This window comes from Chlorocebus sabaeus, chromosome 25 (assembly GCF_047675955.1).
Source record: "Chlorocebus sabaeus isolate Y175 chromosome 25, mChlSab1.0.hap1, whole genome shotgun sequence".
Lineage (NCBI taxonomy): Eukaryota > Metazoa > Chordata > Mammalia > Primates > Cercopithecidae > Chlorocebus > Chlorocebus sabaeus.
Genome location: NC_132928.1, coordinates 6,897,061 through 6,914,027, shown reverse-complemented (window position 1 = coordinate 6,914,027; position 16,967 = coordinate 6,897,061). Strand labels below are relative to the sequence as shown.

The 16,967-nt window shown below is 35.8% G+C and overlaps 1 protein-coding gene across 6 annotated transcripts in view; it reads right to left on the bottom strand.

The window, feature by feature from the left end:
* Positions 1–2,139: 2,139 nt before the first annotated feature.
* Positions 2,140–16,967, bottom strand: part of TAF1A (TATA-box binding protein associated factor, RNA polymerase I subunit A) — a 32,007-nt gene continuing 17,179 nt past the window's right edge. For 5 of the 6 annotated variants that reach the window (XM_007988374.3, XM_007988378.3, XM_007988375.3 and 2 more), the window contains 6 exons: positions 14,440–14,570; positions 13,422–13,580; positions 7,992–8,058; positions 7,109–7,232; positions 5,338–5,492; positions 2,140–2,617 (listed from right to left, as the gene is read on the bottom strand). In XM_007988374.3, coding sequence (XP_007986565.1) covers positions 2,499–2,617; positions 5,338–5,492; positions 7,109–7,232; positions 7,992–8,058; positions 13,422–13,580; positions 14,440–14,570 — 755 coding nt within the window. In that variant the 3' untranslated portion in view covers positions 2,140–2,498. The remainder of the gene's footprint in view (positions 2,618–5,337; positions 5,493–7,108; positions 7,233–7,991; positions 8,059–13,421; positions 13,581–14,439; positions 14,571–16,967) is intronic. The other variant, XM_007988376.3, reaches the window with a different exon arrangement.

The window sequence follows — 16,967 nt, the reverse complement described above, 5'->3', positions numbered from 1 at the left end:
GGTCACTTAAGGAATGTAGTGACTCAGGCAAGAGACATGGGGGTGCCCTGTGCTTTATGCTGTTTTGTCTTCAAGGCATCTTTCCAGAGAGTTGCATGTCGTCACAGCGTCAGGGGCTTTGTGAAATGACGCTGGCAGGCAGAAATGAGCAGACCTGCATTCTTACCTTTGCTGCTTTGTCTCACTCCATCTGGCTCAGTGCTCGGCATGTAGTCAACACCGACTGCACTGGGAGGCCATACAGATACTATGTGAGTGTGTGATCTTTGGAACCACAATGATTAGGTTAGCATCCTGGTGCCAACACCTATGAGCTGTGACCTTGGCAAGTTACTTCATCTCCAATGACCTCATTTTCTTTATTGGTAAAATACGGATAATTCATAGGACTGTGGTGGTTTTACAATGAAAGGTAAAGCCCAAAGTACTTGATGAATTTTAGCTATTACTGTTATTCATGGAAGCAGCTTAAACATCAGTGGACCTAAAAAAAGTTTCACAGGTGAATTGCACTAACAATTAGATAAGAACATTTGATGTAAAAATGTTGAGACAGCTTTGTATGGAAACCAAGAACATATCTACTCATTTCTTTATTCTTACCTCCATTTTCTTAGAGATCAAAAGAAATCATAATCCTATTTCATTGCTTTTGACGAAAAGTTTCAGGAAGCAGATCTTGGCCTATGCTTTCAGATGTTTTCCACATACTTTGGGAATTTCACTGCTAGAGTATTTGTCTTATACAGAACTCCTACACAACCGAATCATGGACTCGCAGCAGTAAAGCTACCCTATTTATGTTAAAAGTTAAACTTGGTTTATTTTGGCTCTGTGGAATGCCTACTCATTTTACATGTACTTTCTAAGTACTTCTTTATTGATAGACCTTTCTTACTAAGTAATATTGAAATATAAACTATTCACAAAGCACAATTTGTCCCCTAATCTTCTTGCAGATGGTTTAGAATTAGTAGGAATATAAGCCAATGGGAAACGTGTGTCTCGCCATCTAACTATTAGACTTGCTCTGAAGTTAGTGAGTTTTCATGGAATTCAACTACTAGTTATCCCAGCAGTAAATGTAAAAGCCGACATTTCTGAAGAATCACTTATTCTACCAATTATCCCAACATATTATAAAGCTCAGCCCATAAACCAGGAAACTTGCTGTTGGCTTCTGGCTAGGTTTTCCCAGTGGGTTTACTGTGTGACTCAGGGATACTATTCCACTGGCAAGTTTCCTCCACTGTCCAGCTACATACCGCTGCATCCTAGTTTCCAAGAGAAAAAGGAGAGGGGATGCATGAGTTCTTTTTCTCCAAGACGGAGTCTCGCTCTGTTGCCAGGCTGGAGTGCAGTGACACTATCTCAGCTCACTGCAGCCTCCACCTCCCAGGTTCAAGCAATTCTCCTGCCTCAGCCTCCTGAATAGCTAGGACTACAGGTGCACACCACCAAGACTAATTTTTTTGGGGGTATTTTTAGTAGAGAAAGGGTTTCACCATGTTGGCCAGGATGGTCTCAATCTCTTGACCTCATGATCTTAGACTGCTGTGCCAGGCACCAAAAAGCCGAGAGCCTTTTGAGGTGAGGCCAACGCCAACTGAAAAGAGCGAGCCCTCCCTACTGCTACAACCCAAATTAGTCCTCTAGAGCAAAAGGTCTCTCTCTAGCAGGAGGTTATTTTGCCCCAAACTGTCATGTCTTTATACTGAAAGAGAAGAGTTTCTTTTCTTTTTTTTTTTTTGAGACAGAGTTTAGTTCTGTTGCCCAGGCAGGAGTGCAGTGGCGTGATCTTGGCTCATTGCAACCTCCGCCCAGTCGATTCTCCTGCCTCAGCCTCCTGAGTAGCTGGGATTACAAGTGCCTGCCACCACGCCCAGCTAATTTTTGTATTTTTAGTGGACACAGGGTTTCACTGTGTTAGCCAGGCTGTTCTCAAACTCCTGACCTCATGATCCACCCAACTAGGCCTCCCAAAGTGCTGGGATTACAGGCGTGAGCCACCGCACCTGGCCGAGAAAGAGTGTTTTCTAAATCCTTCTCTCTTTTCAAAATTCCTCAACAGAACTCATCACCAATATATTTCTTCATGGTGGTATACCTAAAATTGATTAAGTAGAAGATAAAAGAATATAAATTCACATCACAGCACCACAAGTTATCATTTATTACACAATAGCCAGAGGCAAAGAATTTGCAAACAATAACTGCTGTAGAACTATATTCTCTAATATTTTGTCATTTGAAGAATTATTCTTTAACAAATGTAACATTTAACATTACAAAAAAGAAAACAGACAAAGTTACAAAGAGCAAAGGCAGTAATACTGTTTCTCTAGCTATAAATAATACAAAAATATAAAAATATATAAAAATAAGTTTTTTGTAGTAATATAAGCTTCTTAATACATAACACATAACTACATAAACACATTCAATAACTATCTACTGAGCTACTTACTGTGTAGCTACTACTGTGAAATAACTAAAATTCAGTATGAGAGTCTTGGATTTACAATACTGTATTTTTTCACAGATCTCTTCATCCGCTTAATTTTCTTCCCTAAGATTTGGTGATCTTGCTTTAAAATATACCGAAAATATCTACAACCTAAAAAGTAAAGCAAAATAAAAAGTTTTAATACTCATCACATTTTCACATTTTTCAAATATATTTCTACATTTTTAAATTTTTGCTTTAAGTTTAGCACACTAATGACTATGAAAATAGATTTATTTATATTATCAATATGTCCTAAGCATATTCTCAGCTGTGCCCAATGAAATATATTTCTTCCTATATACAAAATGTATTTGCATTACCAATACGGCGAAAGTATATTCTCAACTGTGCCCAATGAAATATATTTCTTCCCATACACAAAGATGTTTGTAATCCATCATAATTAAAGCATAGACTTTAGCTTGTTTTCTACCCTTCCTCCTAGACCCTAGTGATGGTGATAGGTATATTATATACAGTCACATATTAAATGAGCCTTCTGCAAAAGCACATTTGTACAGCTTCCTTCTCAATGTTAGCTTGTAAATCAGTCAAAGTTACATTCATAACACTAAGAAAGTTCTCTGTAGAAAATCTTGGTGTGAAGGATTAGAATAAACAAATCATAGGTTAGAAATGGTCAAATATTATCTATTCATTCTAGCCATGTAGCGAGCAGCAAGGTGGAGACCACGTAGCTCTGACAGAGGGGCGTCGTGCTCATTAGAAGTTCCACCTGCTCTTCATAGTCTTACAACACAAAGGACTGTCAAGCATTTGTCAAATATTTCAGACAAATGAATCATATTTCCGTAAGAAAAACGTAAACTGGATATTGAGGATTTTTAGAGTTGGTAAATGAATAAGACCATAAATCACATAAGAAAAATTAATTTCATTACAGTTTCAGCTTGTATGCATCCATTTTACCTGAGAAAATGCAAGGATATATACCGTATCTATAGTAACCATTTTTATTATTCCTGAAACTAGCATGCCAGAATTGCTAACATTTTTGTTTTGTTGTTTTTCCCGAGAGGGGGTCTCACTATGTGACACAAACTGGTCTCAAACTCCTGGGTTCAACCAATCCTCCCACCTCAGCCTCCCAAGTAGCTAGGATTACAGGCGCACTACAAGCCACCACACCCAGCTAGTAACGTTTTACTAGCTGGGAAGCAGTGGTGTCTGTAGTATTACCAAAATAATTTGTGTTTCTAAACATATCATACTACCTTAGTAAAAAACAAAATATTTTGCACACAAATTTTTGCCTGTACCTATATAGAAAGCTGGAAAGAACTTCATTCCCACCCTAACATAGAGAAAAAGCTTTAAAAACTACAAATATGAACTCTCAAGTCCATGAGAGCTGAAGTCACAGGGCAACCAAATAGCTTCAATGCCAACAAGGAAAGTCCCCTCCAAGGAGAAATGGGCCTGGCTTGCTTTTAGCGAGACATGGAAAGAAAGAGAGCCATCACACCCCACTCTAAGCACAAAGCAAAGGCAGATCATGCCTAGAATTTGAATCCTATAAAGTAAGGTTGGTAACCAGAGCAAGAAGAAAGCCCAGCTTAACTAATGAATAGACTGATTTAACCCTACACTAACAGCCTGAGAGGAGATGTGGCACTTGCGGGAGTAACTGATGCCTCATATTTGTAGAGCACTTTAGAAATTACGAAGAACTTTGATGCGATGTTCACATGATACTTACAACAATAAGACGGGTGTTACAATGCCCACTTCACAGAAAAGGCTCCTAAAAGTTAATTGCTTGACCTAAGTTACATAGCAAGTGAGTGAGAGAATTGGAAAATTAACTCAGATCTTTACTTTCTTTTTTTTTTTTTTGAAGAAGTCTTGCTCTGTCGCCCAGGCTGGAGTGCAGTGGCACGTTCTTGGCTCACTGCAACCTCCACCTCCCGTAACCCAGATCCTTCTACTCTGCTCAAAGAGACCTGCTGATAATTGTGCTAGATGCCTCTCTACTCATAAAGTAGTAGAAAAATGACAATCCAAATCACCTTTCTGTTCCTTGTCATCAGTGTATTAGAGAATTTTTATTTTCTTCTTAATCAACATTTTATTACATTCACTGAGACTACTAATTCCAAAATAACAGAAACTATATTCAAAAACGAATTGGAGAATCTCTTCAGGACACCTTAAGCTCCCTAGCAATGGACTGCTTACTAGTGGTCACTGTAAGATTTATTTTCGTCGTTTCTGGACAATACTCTGTGATAGTTTCATTTCGGTACTGGCCACCTTTTCAATATTTCAGTTGTAGAAAGCAGGTAAGAGTTTTACCACCCAAAATATTTCTTTTCTTTGAAGAAAAAATCAATATTCCTTTTCTTTGAAGATAATTTTTTTCATATGCTAGTAGAAGGTACTCTTTTTCTTAAGTGGAGGAAATGTTTCATGCTTACAGAAATAGACAAGTAAATACTGGTATAATGTGAAGCTATTAAAGAACAGTGAGGTCAATAAAGAGTATTTTGATACTTGAAAATATCAGTAAACTTTCTATAAAACAAGGCCAAATGGTCAATTCTTGTGAAAAGTCTGTATCATGTATCTTAATGCCCTCTAACAACACTCAAGTCAGGAGACGAAAACCATTCACAATCAATGATATGAAATCACTGCTTCTAATCTAAGCACATGACCTGGTCCCAACTCAGGATTCACTCTTCCATTAAGCAGTTACGTCTTAAGCACCTAGTATTTTTAGGTACCACATTAGGTAAGCTCTAAATGAATTATTCCAAAATCAGCCAAAAGCTATGTCTAGATAAAACGAAAACAAAAACATGTACCTTTTCCTAACAGTAATCCAGCCACAAAAGCTTTCTCACAGGCCAAAGCTGTATCTTCCTTCCAATCACTTTTTGCCCAAAAGTAGCTGAAATGAAAGTTTGGCCACCAGTTTTTCCTGGAGTTCCACTCATCTTGAACCCACGCAAGGTGGTTTCTGGAAAAGAAAAATGTCAAAAGAGAGGGTCAATGATGTGAACAAATCTATATTACCAGAATTTAGACTTAGAGTCTACAGAAAGACGACAAGGAAGACGTTTCCAAGCTAAATTCTGAATATGGCCAAGGCATAACACATGATTGGCAACAACAGGAAAGCAAATCCTTTTTTGTTCTCGTCTATCTCCACATCCCATTTTCCATTTCACTAAACAGACAGTTTAGCACAGTGTCTTCGAGTCTGTGCTAAGACTCAAAGCCAGACTCCTGGATTCAAATATCAGCTCTTCCATTTACTATATATGTGATCTTGGGCAAGTTGCTGAACCTCTCTGAGCTTCAGTGCCCTTGAGGACATTAGTGGTATGGATCTCATAGGACTGTTATTAAGATTAAACTATTCCAGTAGTAGGGTACAGCAGGTCTTATATAAAGCTCTTTGCATAGTGTCTGGTACATAGTAAATATTCAATCAACATTATCTATTACTATTACTTAAGTAAAAGCTTACTTAAAATTATATGCTGCCATGAATGACTATCCAAATTAAGATGCCTTTATTATACAAATACATGAACAAATAGGTTAAACTGTTAAGTGCAGGCAATTCTATGTGTCAGTGAATAATTTATTCATTGCATATATTTAAGGTATACAACATGTTTTATATATATAAACTTTTTGGTGTGGTGGGAACACCTGAACTCTACTCATAGTAAATTTCCTATATGCAATACAATATCAACGACAGTCTGTGTTGCACATTAGATCGCTGTAATTTAATTGAGCAAATGCTTATTGGCACCCATGTGCCCCCTATGGTAGAACAAACAGCAGTTCGAAAATATGTTTATTCAGTGCTTGAGATTTAGAAAATGGTTTACAGTGAGTACGTCAACATATGACACCAAAACCATTTTATAAACAGCACTGTCCCATCAAGACAAGTCAGATGTGAAGCCTGAAACAAGTTCCAACTGATACTGAATTGCCTAACAACTAAACTGGATATAACAAATATATGAAACAATTTTGTGATATCTCTTCTTCTCACACACTAAGTAAAAATAACAGGAAATTCATTTTCCTTTACTCAAAATGTGACACTAATAGTATTATGATCAGAGGTACACTTTTAGATACCCAGGTCATAATGCATTTAATGAGTACTTATTGAATGAATAGTGTATGATGATCTTGTGAGGTCCTAAAAATACTCACTGAAAAAATGATCAAACACAGGTAGGAGGAAAGCTGCTTCCCATGTGATCTTGCAAGTTAATGACACACAAATCACGAGTCTCTAGCAAAGAGTGATCCCTGCTAGTCTTTATTTCCAACTGGAAAACACATACGTAGTCCTTAGCAAGCAGCAGTGCTAAGCACAGGATTTATTTTGATGGCATAAAAAAAATTGATAGATTTTTGTATGTTCCCCTTATGACTCTGTATTTCTTTGCTTCAGAAGAAAATGTACTCAGAAAACAGCTAAAGACACAGTTCAAAAAAATCCAAAAACATAAGTAAAGATCTTTAAAAATTGACAGATATTAGCTAAAATATTGGGAAATATTATTTATGATGACCTAGTAATAAATACTGTATGTTTCTTACCCCATTAAGGTCTTTTTCAGATATTTTGCCAAGTATTTCCAAGCAGTTATATTCTTAGTGCATCCGGCAAAATCTAAGACTCCAAATAATACCTCCAATCCCAGTTTACGGTGTTCTTCTTTTTCTGCAATGGTTGTAACAATTCAAGTTTACATAAGGTATTGAAGTGTACAAAGCTAAAATATACATGTATATATTTTATCAACTGTATATATACTTTATATATATGTTGTTGATAAAATACTGAATCATAAGCCTTCTGGTTAACAGCTTTTAAAAATTCATTATGCTTTTACTCTTGCAATGAATCTGAAAAACTCAATAAAAATTCCTGCTAATGAGGTAATGGTGGTGAGTCTGATCTCAATGTGGGTTACACTCCTCTACTGAGAACATTACTTAAAGTACCTGCCCTGTTTGGGCATTTTATACATGTTCTTTTATATTCAGAGAGGAACCTAGGCAGTCCTAGGACCAGTTTGGGCTTAGCCAACTTATTTCCTTCTATGAAAGAGTATGCTCTTTTCTGTGGTGTGCTGAAATCTAGTAGGGATTAAAATGGAGTGAATTATATAAAATCGAGCCATTTCTCTTTTGCAAACTACTGCCTTCACATTGTACGACAGGAGTAGGCAAACTTTTTCTATAACGGCCCAGATAGTAAATATTTTAAGCTTTGTAAGGCATACAGTCTCTGTTACAACTACATAGTTCTGTCACTATAGTGCAAAAGTAGCCACAGGCAATACATAAACAGATGGACATCAACAGAACTTGACTTATAAAATCAGGCAAGGGGTGGATTTAGCTGATGGGCCATAGTTTGCTGGTCCCTAGTCTATAGCTTGTCTACACAAGGTAAAAAACAAAATTTATTTATTACCTGATTTTCTAAGTAATGTATGGAATTCCAACATCAATTTATGAGATGGTACAATCTGATACAAAATCTGAAAGAAAGAACAGTCTTGTAATTTTTACATACTTGTAAAAGCATTTCTCAGATTTCAGCTTACTTTCAAAATAAAGTTTTTACTATCTAATATGCTCTCCATAAATTTATTAAGTATTTTTAAACTACCTTGCTTTTTATCTAGTTTCAATCTAAGTATAGAAAAGTATTCTCTGTAAAGCTGGTTTTTTTTGTTTTTGTTTTTGTTTTTTAAAGTCCCTGCCAACAAGACAGTCAGGAGAATCGAGGGAAATAGGCAGGGACTTTTTATTTGCTCCTTATATACATCTATATTGTTTACCATGCTCAACAACTTAAAACAATTTATTTCAGAAGCCAGGACTGAAGGAAAAAAAGAAAAAAATCAATTATCACAGAGAAAATATACTTGTTTACTAAACAGAAGAGATCACAGAATATTTATACAAAGCAAAAAAACTAAAAAGGCTGGGAGTTAATTTCACAGATTGTGCTCAGGAACAGTTTACTAAGGGTATATGAGTAAATATTTTAACAAACTTTCACACAATGAAAAAATTTCTCTTTTAAAAAACAGGAAGAACTATTTTTATGAATATTCAAAAAATGGAATTTAAAATAATACTGTATTTTTCATTTTAATACATTTAATTCTAGAAATGAATTCATTCTGCTTACTAAAGTACTTTGACCTTACATTGAAATAATTTCCAACAAAATTAAAAGTAAATTTTGTTAATTTCTGTTAATCGTTTTTAAAAAGATCAATCAAGATCAATACACCAATATCAGAGAATATTATTGAAACTCGGTTCCTATGAAAGACACATTTGTCTCATGATTTTATAGAATTCTGTTTATGGCTCAACTCACTTTTTTTTTTTTTTTTTTAATTGAAATATAACATGTAGCAGAAGTGTATACAAATCATGGCATCCAGTCAGTTTTCACAAAGTTAAACACTCAGGTAACCAGCACCCAGATCAAATAATAGCACATCACCAGAACGCTAGAAATCCTCCATTAGTTTTGAAAAATTCTTAGTCATGAGCCCTTCAAATGTTAGGGTTTTTAAAAAATTAGTTTGCTTGCTTTTGCCCTGTTCTATTCAGAGGTACTCCACCTCGGACTCCAATGACAAGTATGTCAGATCTTTTCACCAATTCACTTGTATGCTCGTTTCTGCACCTTTCATCCTTTTTGTTCTCCATGGTTTAGCCTGGTATTTTCTGTGCAGTTCATTAATCCTCTCTTTTGCTATGTTCAATCTGCTATTAAACCCATGTATTGAGATCTTAATTCCAAATACTGTATTTTTCAAAAGGAAAAACAGAATTTTTCTAAATCTATCTTGTCTTGAATATAAATGAGATAAGTATTCAACAGTTATTTTCTGTAGCATTTTAAAAAATCTTTTCAAAAACACCATTAGTGATTGATAACCTGAATGAGCACAGTCTTGCTTTTGTTTTAAACACAATCCTTAATATTTTTTAATATAAATGAGCCAAAAGCTATCTTAACAGAGTAAAATAAAAATAGCAACTTCAAAGGTATTGTTTAGTCCAGCCTGGGCAACATAGCAAAAGCCCGTCTCTCCAGATATACAAAAAATTAGCCAGGCATGGTGGCATGGGCCTGTAGTCCCAGCTACTCGAGAGGCTGAGGTGGCAGAATCACTTGAGCCGGGGAGGTGGAGGCTACAGTGAGCCTCACGTGTTCATGCCACTGCACTCCAGCTTGGGCAACAGAGTGAGACCCTGTTTCAAACAACAGCAGCAGCAAAGGATTATTTAGTAAAACAAAGCCTGTTGAAAAATTTATAAAACATAGTTTTCACATCTGAAGGTTTGATAATGTCAATTTTGATCATGAAAAGTATAAAGATAATCGGCCTTTTAAAAGAAAACAGAGATAAGAACTTTTCTCTGTCATTTCTTTAGGTTGAAAAGGACCTTTGTCTTTCATCCCTAAAATGCCATTATTAAAAACTGAACACAAAATATACAAATAATTCCTATACTTTAACAACAAAAACCAAACAACCCAATTGATAAAAGGGCAGAGGACTTGAACAGACATTTGCCAAAGATGATAAACAAATGGCCAATAAGCACATGAAAAGATACACATCACTAGACATTAGGGAAATGCAAACCAAAACCACAATCAGACACAGAGACCATTTCACACCCACTAGGATAGTGGTCCCCAACCTTTTTGGCACCAGGTACTGGTTTCGTGGAAGACAATTTTCCCACGGACCAGGGTGAGGGTCGAGGATGGTTTCAGGATTGCATTATTTATGCACTTTACATTTACTGTGCACTTTATGTTATTACATTATAATATATAATGAAATAATTATACAACTCACCATAATGTAGAATCAGTGGGAGCCCTCGCTTTCCTGCAACTGGATGATCCTATCTGGGGGTGATGGGAGACAGTGACAGATCATCAGGCATTAAATTCTCATAAGGAGCATACAACCTAGATCCCTCGCATGTGCAGTTCACAATACGGTTCGGGCTCCTATGAGAATCTAATGTCACCGCTGATCTGACAGGAGGCAGACCTCAGGTAATGCTCACTTGCCTGCCACTCACCTTCTACTGTGTGGCCTGGTTCCTAACAGGCCACAGATACTGGTCATAATGGTCCATGACCCAGGGGTTGGGGATCCCTGTCCTAGGATATCAATGATCAAAAAAGGGGATGGAGAATAGAAGCTGTTAGCCAGGATGTGGAATTGCTGGTGGGAATGTAAAATGTGTAGCTCCTCTGGAAAACAGTTTGACAATTCCCCAAAAAGTTAAAGAATTACCATATAATCCAGCAATTTCACTCCTAAGTATACACCCAAAAGAAGTGAAAGCAGGGACTCAAACAAATACCTGTACACTAATCTTTAGAGCAGTATTATTTATAATAGCCAAACAACAAACACAACCCAAATGTCTACCAAAAAATGAATAGATAAGCAAAATGTTGTGGGTATATAAAATGGAATATTATTCAACCTTAAATAAAAATGGCCATTCTGATATATGCTACAACATGAACCTTGAAAACATTATGCTAAGTGAAATTAGCAAGACACAAAAGGACAAATGTTATATGATTCCACTTATATGAGGTACCTAAAATAATCAAATTCACAAAGATGGAAATTAACATAGAGGTTTTCAGGGGCTGGGAAGAGTGGGCAATGAGTTACTGCTTAATGAATAGTTTCTACTTGGGATAATGAAAACATTCTCGAAATAGACGGTGATGGTGGTTGCACAAAACTGAATGAATGTACTTAATGCCACTAAATTATGTGCTTTAAAAATGATCAAAATGGTAACATTTATTTTTGTATATATTTTCCCACAATTTAAAATGTTAAGCAATATTATGTACAACCACCCCATGAAACACTTAGCGACAAATTTAACAAAATACATACACTAAAAACTACAAAACAGTTTAGAGATATTAAAAACCTAAATAAATGGAGAGACATGCCATGTTTACACTTTGGAAACCTCAATACTGTTGAGATGTCAATTCTCTCAAACTGATCTACAGATTCAAAATCTCAGCAAGACCTTTTTGTAGCAACAGATAAATTGATTATACAATATACATGGAAAGTTAAAGAACCTAGAAAAGCCAAAAGCAATTTTGAAAAAGAACAAATTTGTATGACTTTCATGTTATGATTCCAAGACTTGCTACAGAGCTACAGTAATCATGTTAAGGCCATATGAGATATTTCTACACACCCACTAGAATGGCAATAACTCAAATTTAAAAGACCTACAATACCAACTACTGGCAAGGATGTGAAGAAGCTGAATTTTCATATATCGATGTGGAAATATACATCACTAGAACACAACAGACTTCATATACAGCCTACCGGTTTTCAACAAAGTTCCAAATGTACTAAATGGAGAAAGGAGAGTCTTCAATATAATGCTGGAACAACCATATGGGAAAAAATAAACCTTGATCTTTGCCGCACACTATCCACAAAACAATAGCTAAAAATCTACCATGACCTAAACATAAAACTATATAACACATCTAGAAAAAGAGAGTCTTCATTATCTTGAGATAGGCAAAGATTTCTTAGACAAAAAGCACTAACCATAAAAGAAAAAAAATGTATAAACTGAACATCAAAATTAGAAGTTTCTACTCTTTGACAGACACTATTAAGGAAATCAAAAGGCAAGGCACAGAGAGAAAATATTCAAAATTAATATTCTTCACAAAGGACTTATATCCAGATTATATAAAAATTTCCAAATCAGCAAGAAGACAATTGATCCCCCCAAAAATAGACTAAGTAGTTGAACACTTGACAAAAGAAGATATAGGAATGGCCAATAGACATATTAAAAGATGCTCGACATCATCAGTCATTAGGGAAATACAATTTAATGCCACGTGAGACACCACTATATACACCCACAAGAGGCCATTATTCAAAAGACCTCCAATACCAAGTGTTGGCACAGATGTGAAGAAACTGAATTTTCATATTGATGTGTGAATGTCAATGGTACAGTCACTTCAGAAAACAGTTGGGCAGTTTCTTAAGAAGTTAGGCACATACTTTCCTTACTAGTCTTAGGCAGCAACTCCTCTCTCAGGTAGCTACCCAAGAAACATGAAAATATATGTGTATACACAATCTTGTCTCAGCAGCATCATTCACAATAGCCAAAAAGTAAAAAATTACTCAAACGTCCATCAAGAAGTGAATGTATAAAAATGAAATACTATTCAGCAATAATAACAAATTACTAATATACACAATAACATAGATGCATCTCAAATATGTTATGCTGAGCAAGAGAAGCCATATTAAAATGACTACATAAGAGTCCATTTATATGAAATTCTAGAAGAGATAAAAATTAATCTATAGTGATAATAAGCAGATGAGTGATTGTCTGGGGCCATGGGTATGGGGCAAAGGGAAATGAGAGGCATTCCGGGGTGACAGAAATGTTCTCTTATCTTGATTAGAATGGTGGTTCATGAATGTAATGCATCTAAGCATATACTTAAAATAAGTGTGTTTACTCGCTGAAAATTAAATTTCAATAAAGTTGATTTTCAAAAAATATCAGTGCAGAGTATTCCAACCAGGTTTGAACAAGACTTCTGATCCTCTCTCCTCAGTCTCACCCAGGCAGCAGGGGATAGTGTGAATGATGCATACATGGAGATGGCAGCTGGAGCCAACTTTCTGTTTATCTCAGTGTACTGTACATTATTGTCATTTTCTGTGGATGCTATAAAAGTTAGAAAGCAATGGCCTAAGAATGTTTTAATGTAGATTCCCAACCCGGTTCAAACATTGAGATAAAAATTCTATACCTTAAGCACACTTATCATTTTTGATCTTGGTGCCTTCTGTCTCTTTAGAAAGTTGTATAAGTAGATATGGGCATTTGGATTTGATGGAAACTTTTCATCATATGCATAATTAGTGAGTACCTCTTGGGCTCCATCTCGATCCCCATAGAATTCCAGCATCTATATAAAATAAATCATAATACCTTAGCTGAATTCTGTAAGACAGCTGTACGAAAGATAATATACAGCATAAGTTTACTGATGGGTATTTTTTAAAAATCACAAAACTGACAGGGTTCCCATTTTTTCCCTATATTTTGTTACTACTAATAAAAAATGCAGCCACCTCAACATAAATTCTCTTCCTATAAAAAATAAGAGTCCTCAAAGCAGGGAACACTAATGCTTGAAAATGTGATGCAACTAACCTCAGTGCCCACATCACTGCAGCCACAAAAGGAGTGCACAAGAATTGTAGTTGCTTTCCTTCTGTTCCCATCCTTACACAGGAATTTCCAGGTTATGATTTTGGAGATTATCTTCTGACAACACAATTATCAATTCGCCACTCAATAACTTTCACAAAGCAAATTATTTATTATTCCTAGTGCCTAGCACCAAGGCCCTCAGTCCTTTTACGACGACTCTGGGATGACAGGACATTCTTACAAACTTCCAAAAAGTCATCATTCTTTATCTCATATATTATGACCCACTTTTTCAGATTTTTGTCCTCTTTCCTTCTATATCCCACCAAATCATAAAATATCTTACTGTGTTTCTTTTAAATTCAACAAGAATAAGATTGAATTAACATTTACAACTATACTGCTATTTATTTTATAGATACTTGGCCATGATGGGTTATACACTGGTGAAAATAAACAAATTCAGACCAAAAACGAGACATAATATTTTTGTTTCCTTTTAAATAATTTTTTCCATTAGTTTCTTTCTGATCAATAAAGATTAGGCATGGAGTCTTTGTGAAGGCTTTTGACAAAATAAAACCAATACATTTTATGAAAATTCTACTTACTTCTACATAACTCTTCACAAAAGGGTCCCAAACTCCAGGAATTTTAATCAATGCAGAAATATTTGCAGATGTCTTCCAGCTGTGGTTGAACACATCCTGGGCTACTGCGTTGTAAGCATAATCATCCTTATCTGCCCAAAGATAAAAGGTTTCTTAACATTCATTAAATATTGAGGACTTCTATTAAAGTAGTAATTTAAAAAGCTACCCACGAGAAAAACTCAGTTCCTGATAGCTACAACGGTAAATTTCAACAAATATTTAAAGGAAAATACTAATTCTTCAAAAATTCTCCCAAAAAAGGACAGAAAAGAATACTTCCTAACTTTTTCTAAGCCAGTATTACCATGATACCAAAACCAAAGACAACACAATAAAACTACAGATCAGTGTCTCTTATGAATATAGTTGCAAAAATATTTAACAAAATATTAGCAAACTGAGTCCAGCAACATATAAAAAGCATTATACGTCATGTCCAAGTGGGATCTATACTAGGAATGCAAGGTTGGCTTAACATCTGAAAATCAATTAATGCAAATAATAAAATAGAGATCTATTGATCTAAACCAAATCAAAAGAATACAGGACCAAAACCACATGATAATCACAATAGATGCAGAAAAAGCATCTGAAAAAAACACAATAACCCTTCATGATAAAAACATTCAACAATGTAGGAATAGAAGGAACTTCCTCAATCTGATAAAGGGCATCTATGAAAAACTCATAGCTAACACTGAACTGAATGATAAAAGATTGCATGCTTTCCCCCTAAAATCAGGAATAAGACAGTAAGTATTTTCTCACTACTTTTGTTCATTATATTGGTGGTTCCAGCCAGGACAATTAAGCAAGAACATAACAAAAAGATATCCAAGATTGGAAAGGAAGAAGTAAAACTCTATTTGTGGATGACATGATCTTGTACACAGAAAAATCCTAAGAATCCACTAAAAATTTACTGAACTAATAAATGAGTTCACAAAGGTTGCAGAGTACAAGATCGATACACAATAATCAACTGTGTCTACACACTTCCAATGAACAACCAGAAGATAAAATTAGGAAAACAATGCCATTTGCAAAAGCATCAAAAGTAACAAAATGGGTATACATTTTACAAAAGAGATGCAAAATTTTACTCTGAAAAGTGATACTGTTGAAAAAAAGTTTTAAAGACCTAAATGAATGAAAAGACACTCTATGTTCAGTTGAAAGACTTACTATTGTCAAATTGATCTACAGATACATGTAATTCTTACCAAAAACTCAGTTGGCCTTTTTGCATAAGTTGAGAGGCTGATTCTACAATTCATATGAAAATGCAAGGAACCAAAGAAGAACAAAAAAGACAGAGTTGGGGAATGTACTCTATGATTACGGCCAGACATGGTGGCTCATGGCTATAATCCCAGCACTTTGGGAGGCCGATGTGGGTGGATCACCTGAGGTCAGGAGTTCGAGACCAGCCTGACCAACATGGTGAAACCCTGTCTCTACTAAAAATACAAAAAAATTAGCTGGGCATAGTGGCGCAAGCCTGTAGTCCCATCTACTTGGGAGGCTGAGGCACAAGAATCGCTTGAATCTGGAAGACAGAGATTGCAGTGAGCTGAGATCATGCCACTGCACTCCAGCGTGGGTGACATAATAAGACTCGGTCTCAGAAAAAAAAAAAAAAAATTTACTACAAAGCTGTAGTAATCAAGACTGTATGATATGGGTACAAGGAGAGACATATGTAGATCAATGGAAGATTCAGAGTCCAGAAATAAACTTCCACATTTATAGGTAACTAATTTTCTTTTGTGTATGTTTAACACAGGGCCTCACTGTCTCCCAGGCTGGACTGCAGTGGCATGATTTCAGCTCACTGCAGTCTCACTCTACCTCCTGGGCTCCAGTAAACCTCTCACCTCAGTCACCCAAGTAGCCAGGACTACAGGCACATGCCACCACACTCAGCTATTTTTGTATTTTTTGTAGAAATGCAGTTTCACCATGTTGCCCAGGCTGATTTCAAACTCCTGAGGGCTCATGCGATCTACCCATCTTGGCCTCCCAAAGTGCTAGGATTACAGGCATGGCCACTGCTCCCAGCTGCTAACTAATTTTCAATAAGGGTGCCAAGACAATTCAGTGGGAAAATAATAGACTTTTCAATAAATGCTACAACAACTGGATATCCACATACAAAATAATGAAGTTGGGCCCCTACCCACTTCATAAAAATTAACTCAAAATAAATCAAAGGCCAAAATGTAAGAACTAAAACTTTAAAACTCTCAGAAGTAGTAAAAATCTTTGTGACCTTAGAGTAGGCAATAGCTTCTTAGATGTGACACCAAAACTACAAGCAACAAAAGAAAAAACAGTTAAATTAAACCTCATCAAATGAAATACTTTTATGCTTCAAAGGACACCATCAAGATAGTGAAAAGAAGGCCAGGCACAGTGGCTCAATCCTGTAATTCCAACACTTTGGGAGGCCGAGGTAGGCAGATCACTTGAGGTTAGAGGTTCGA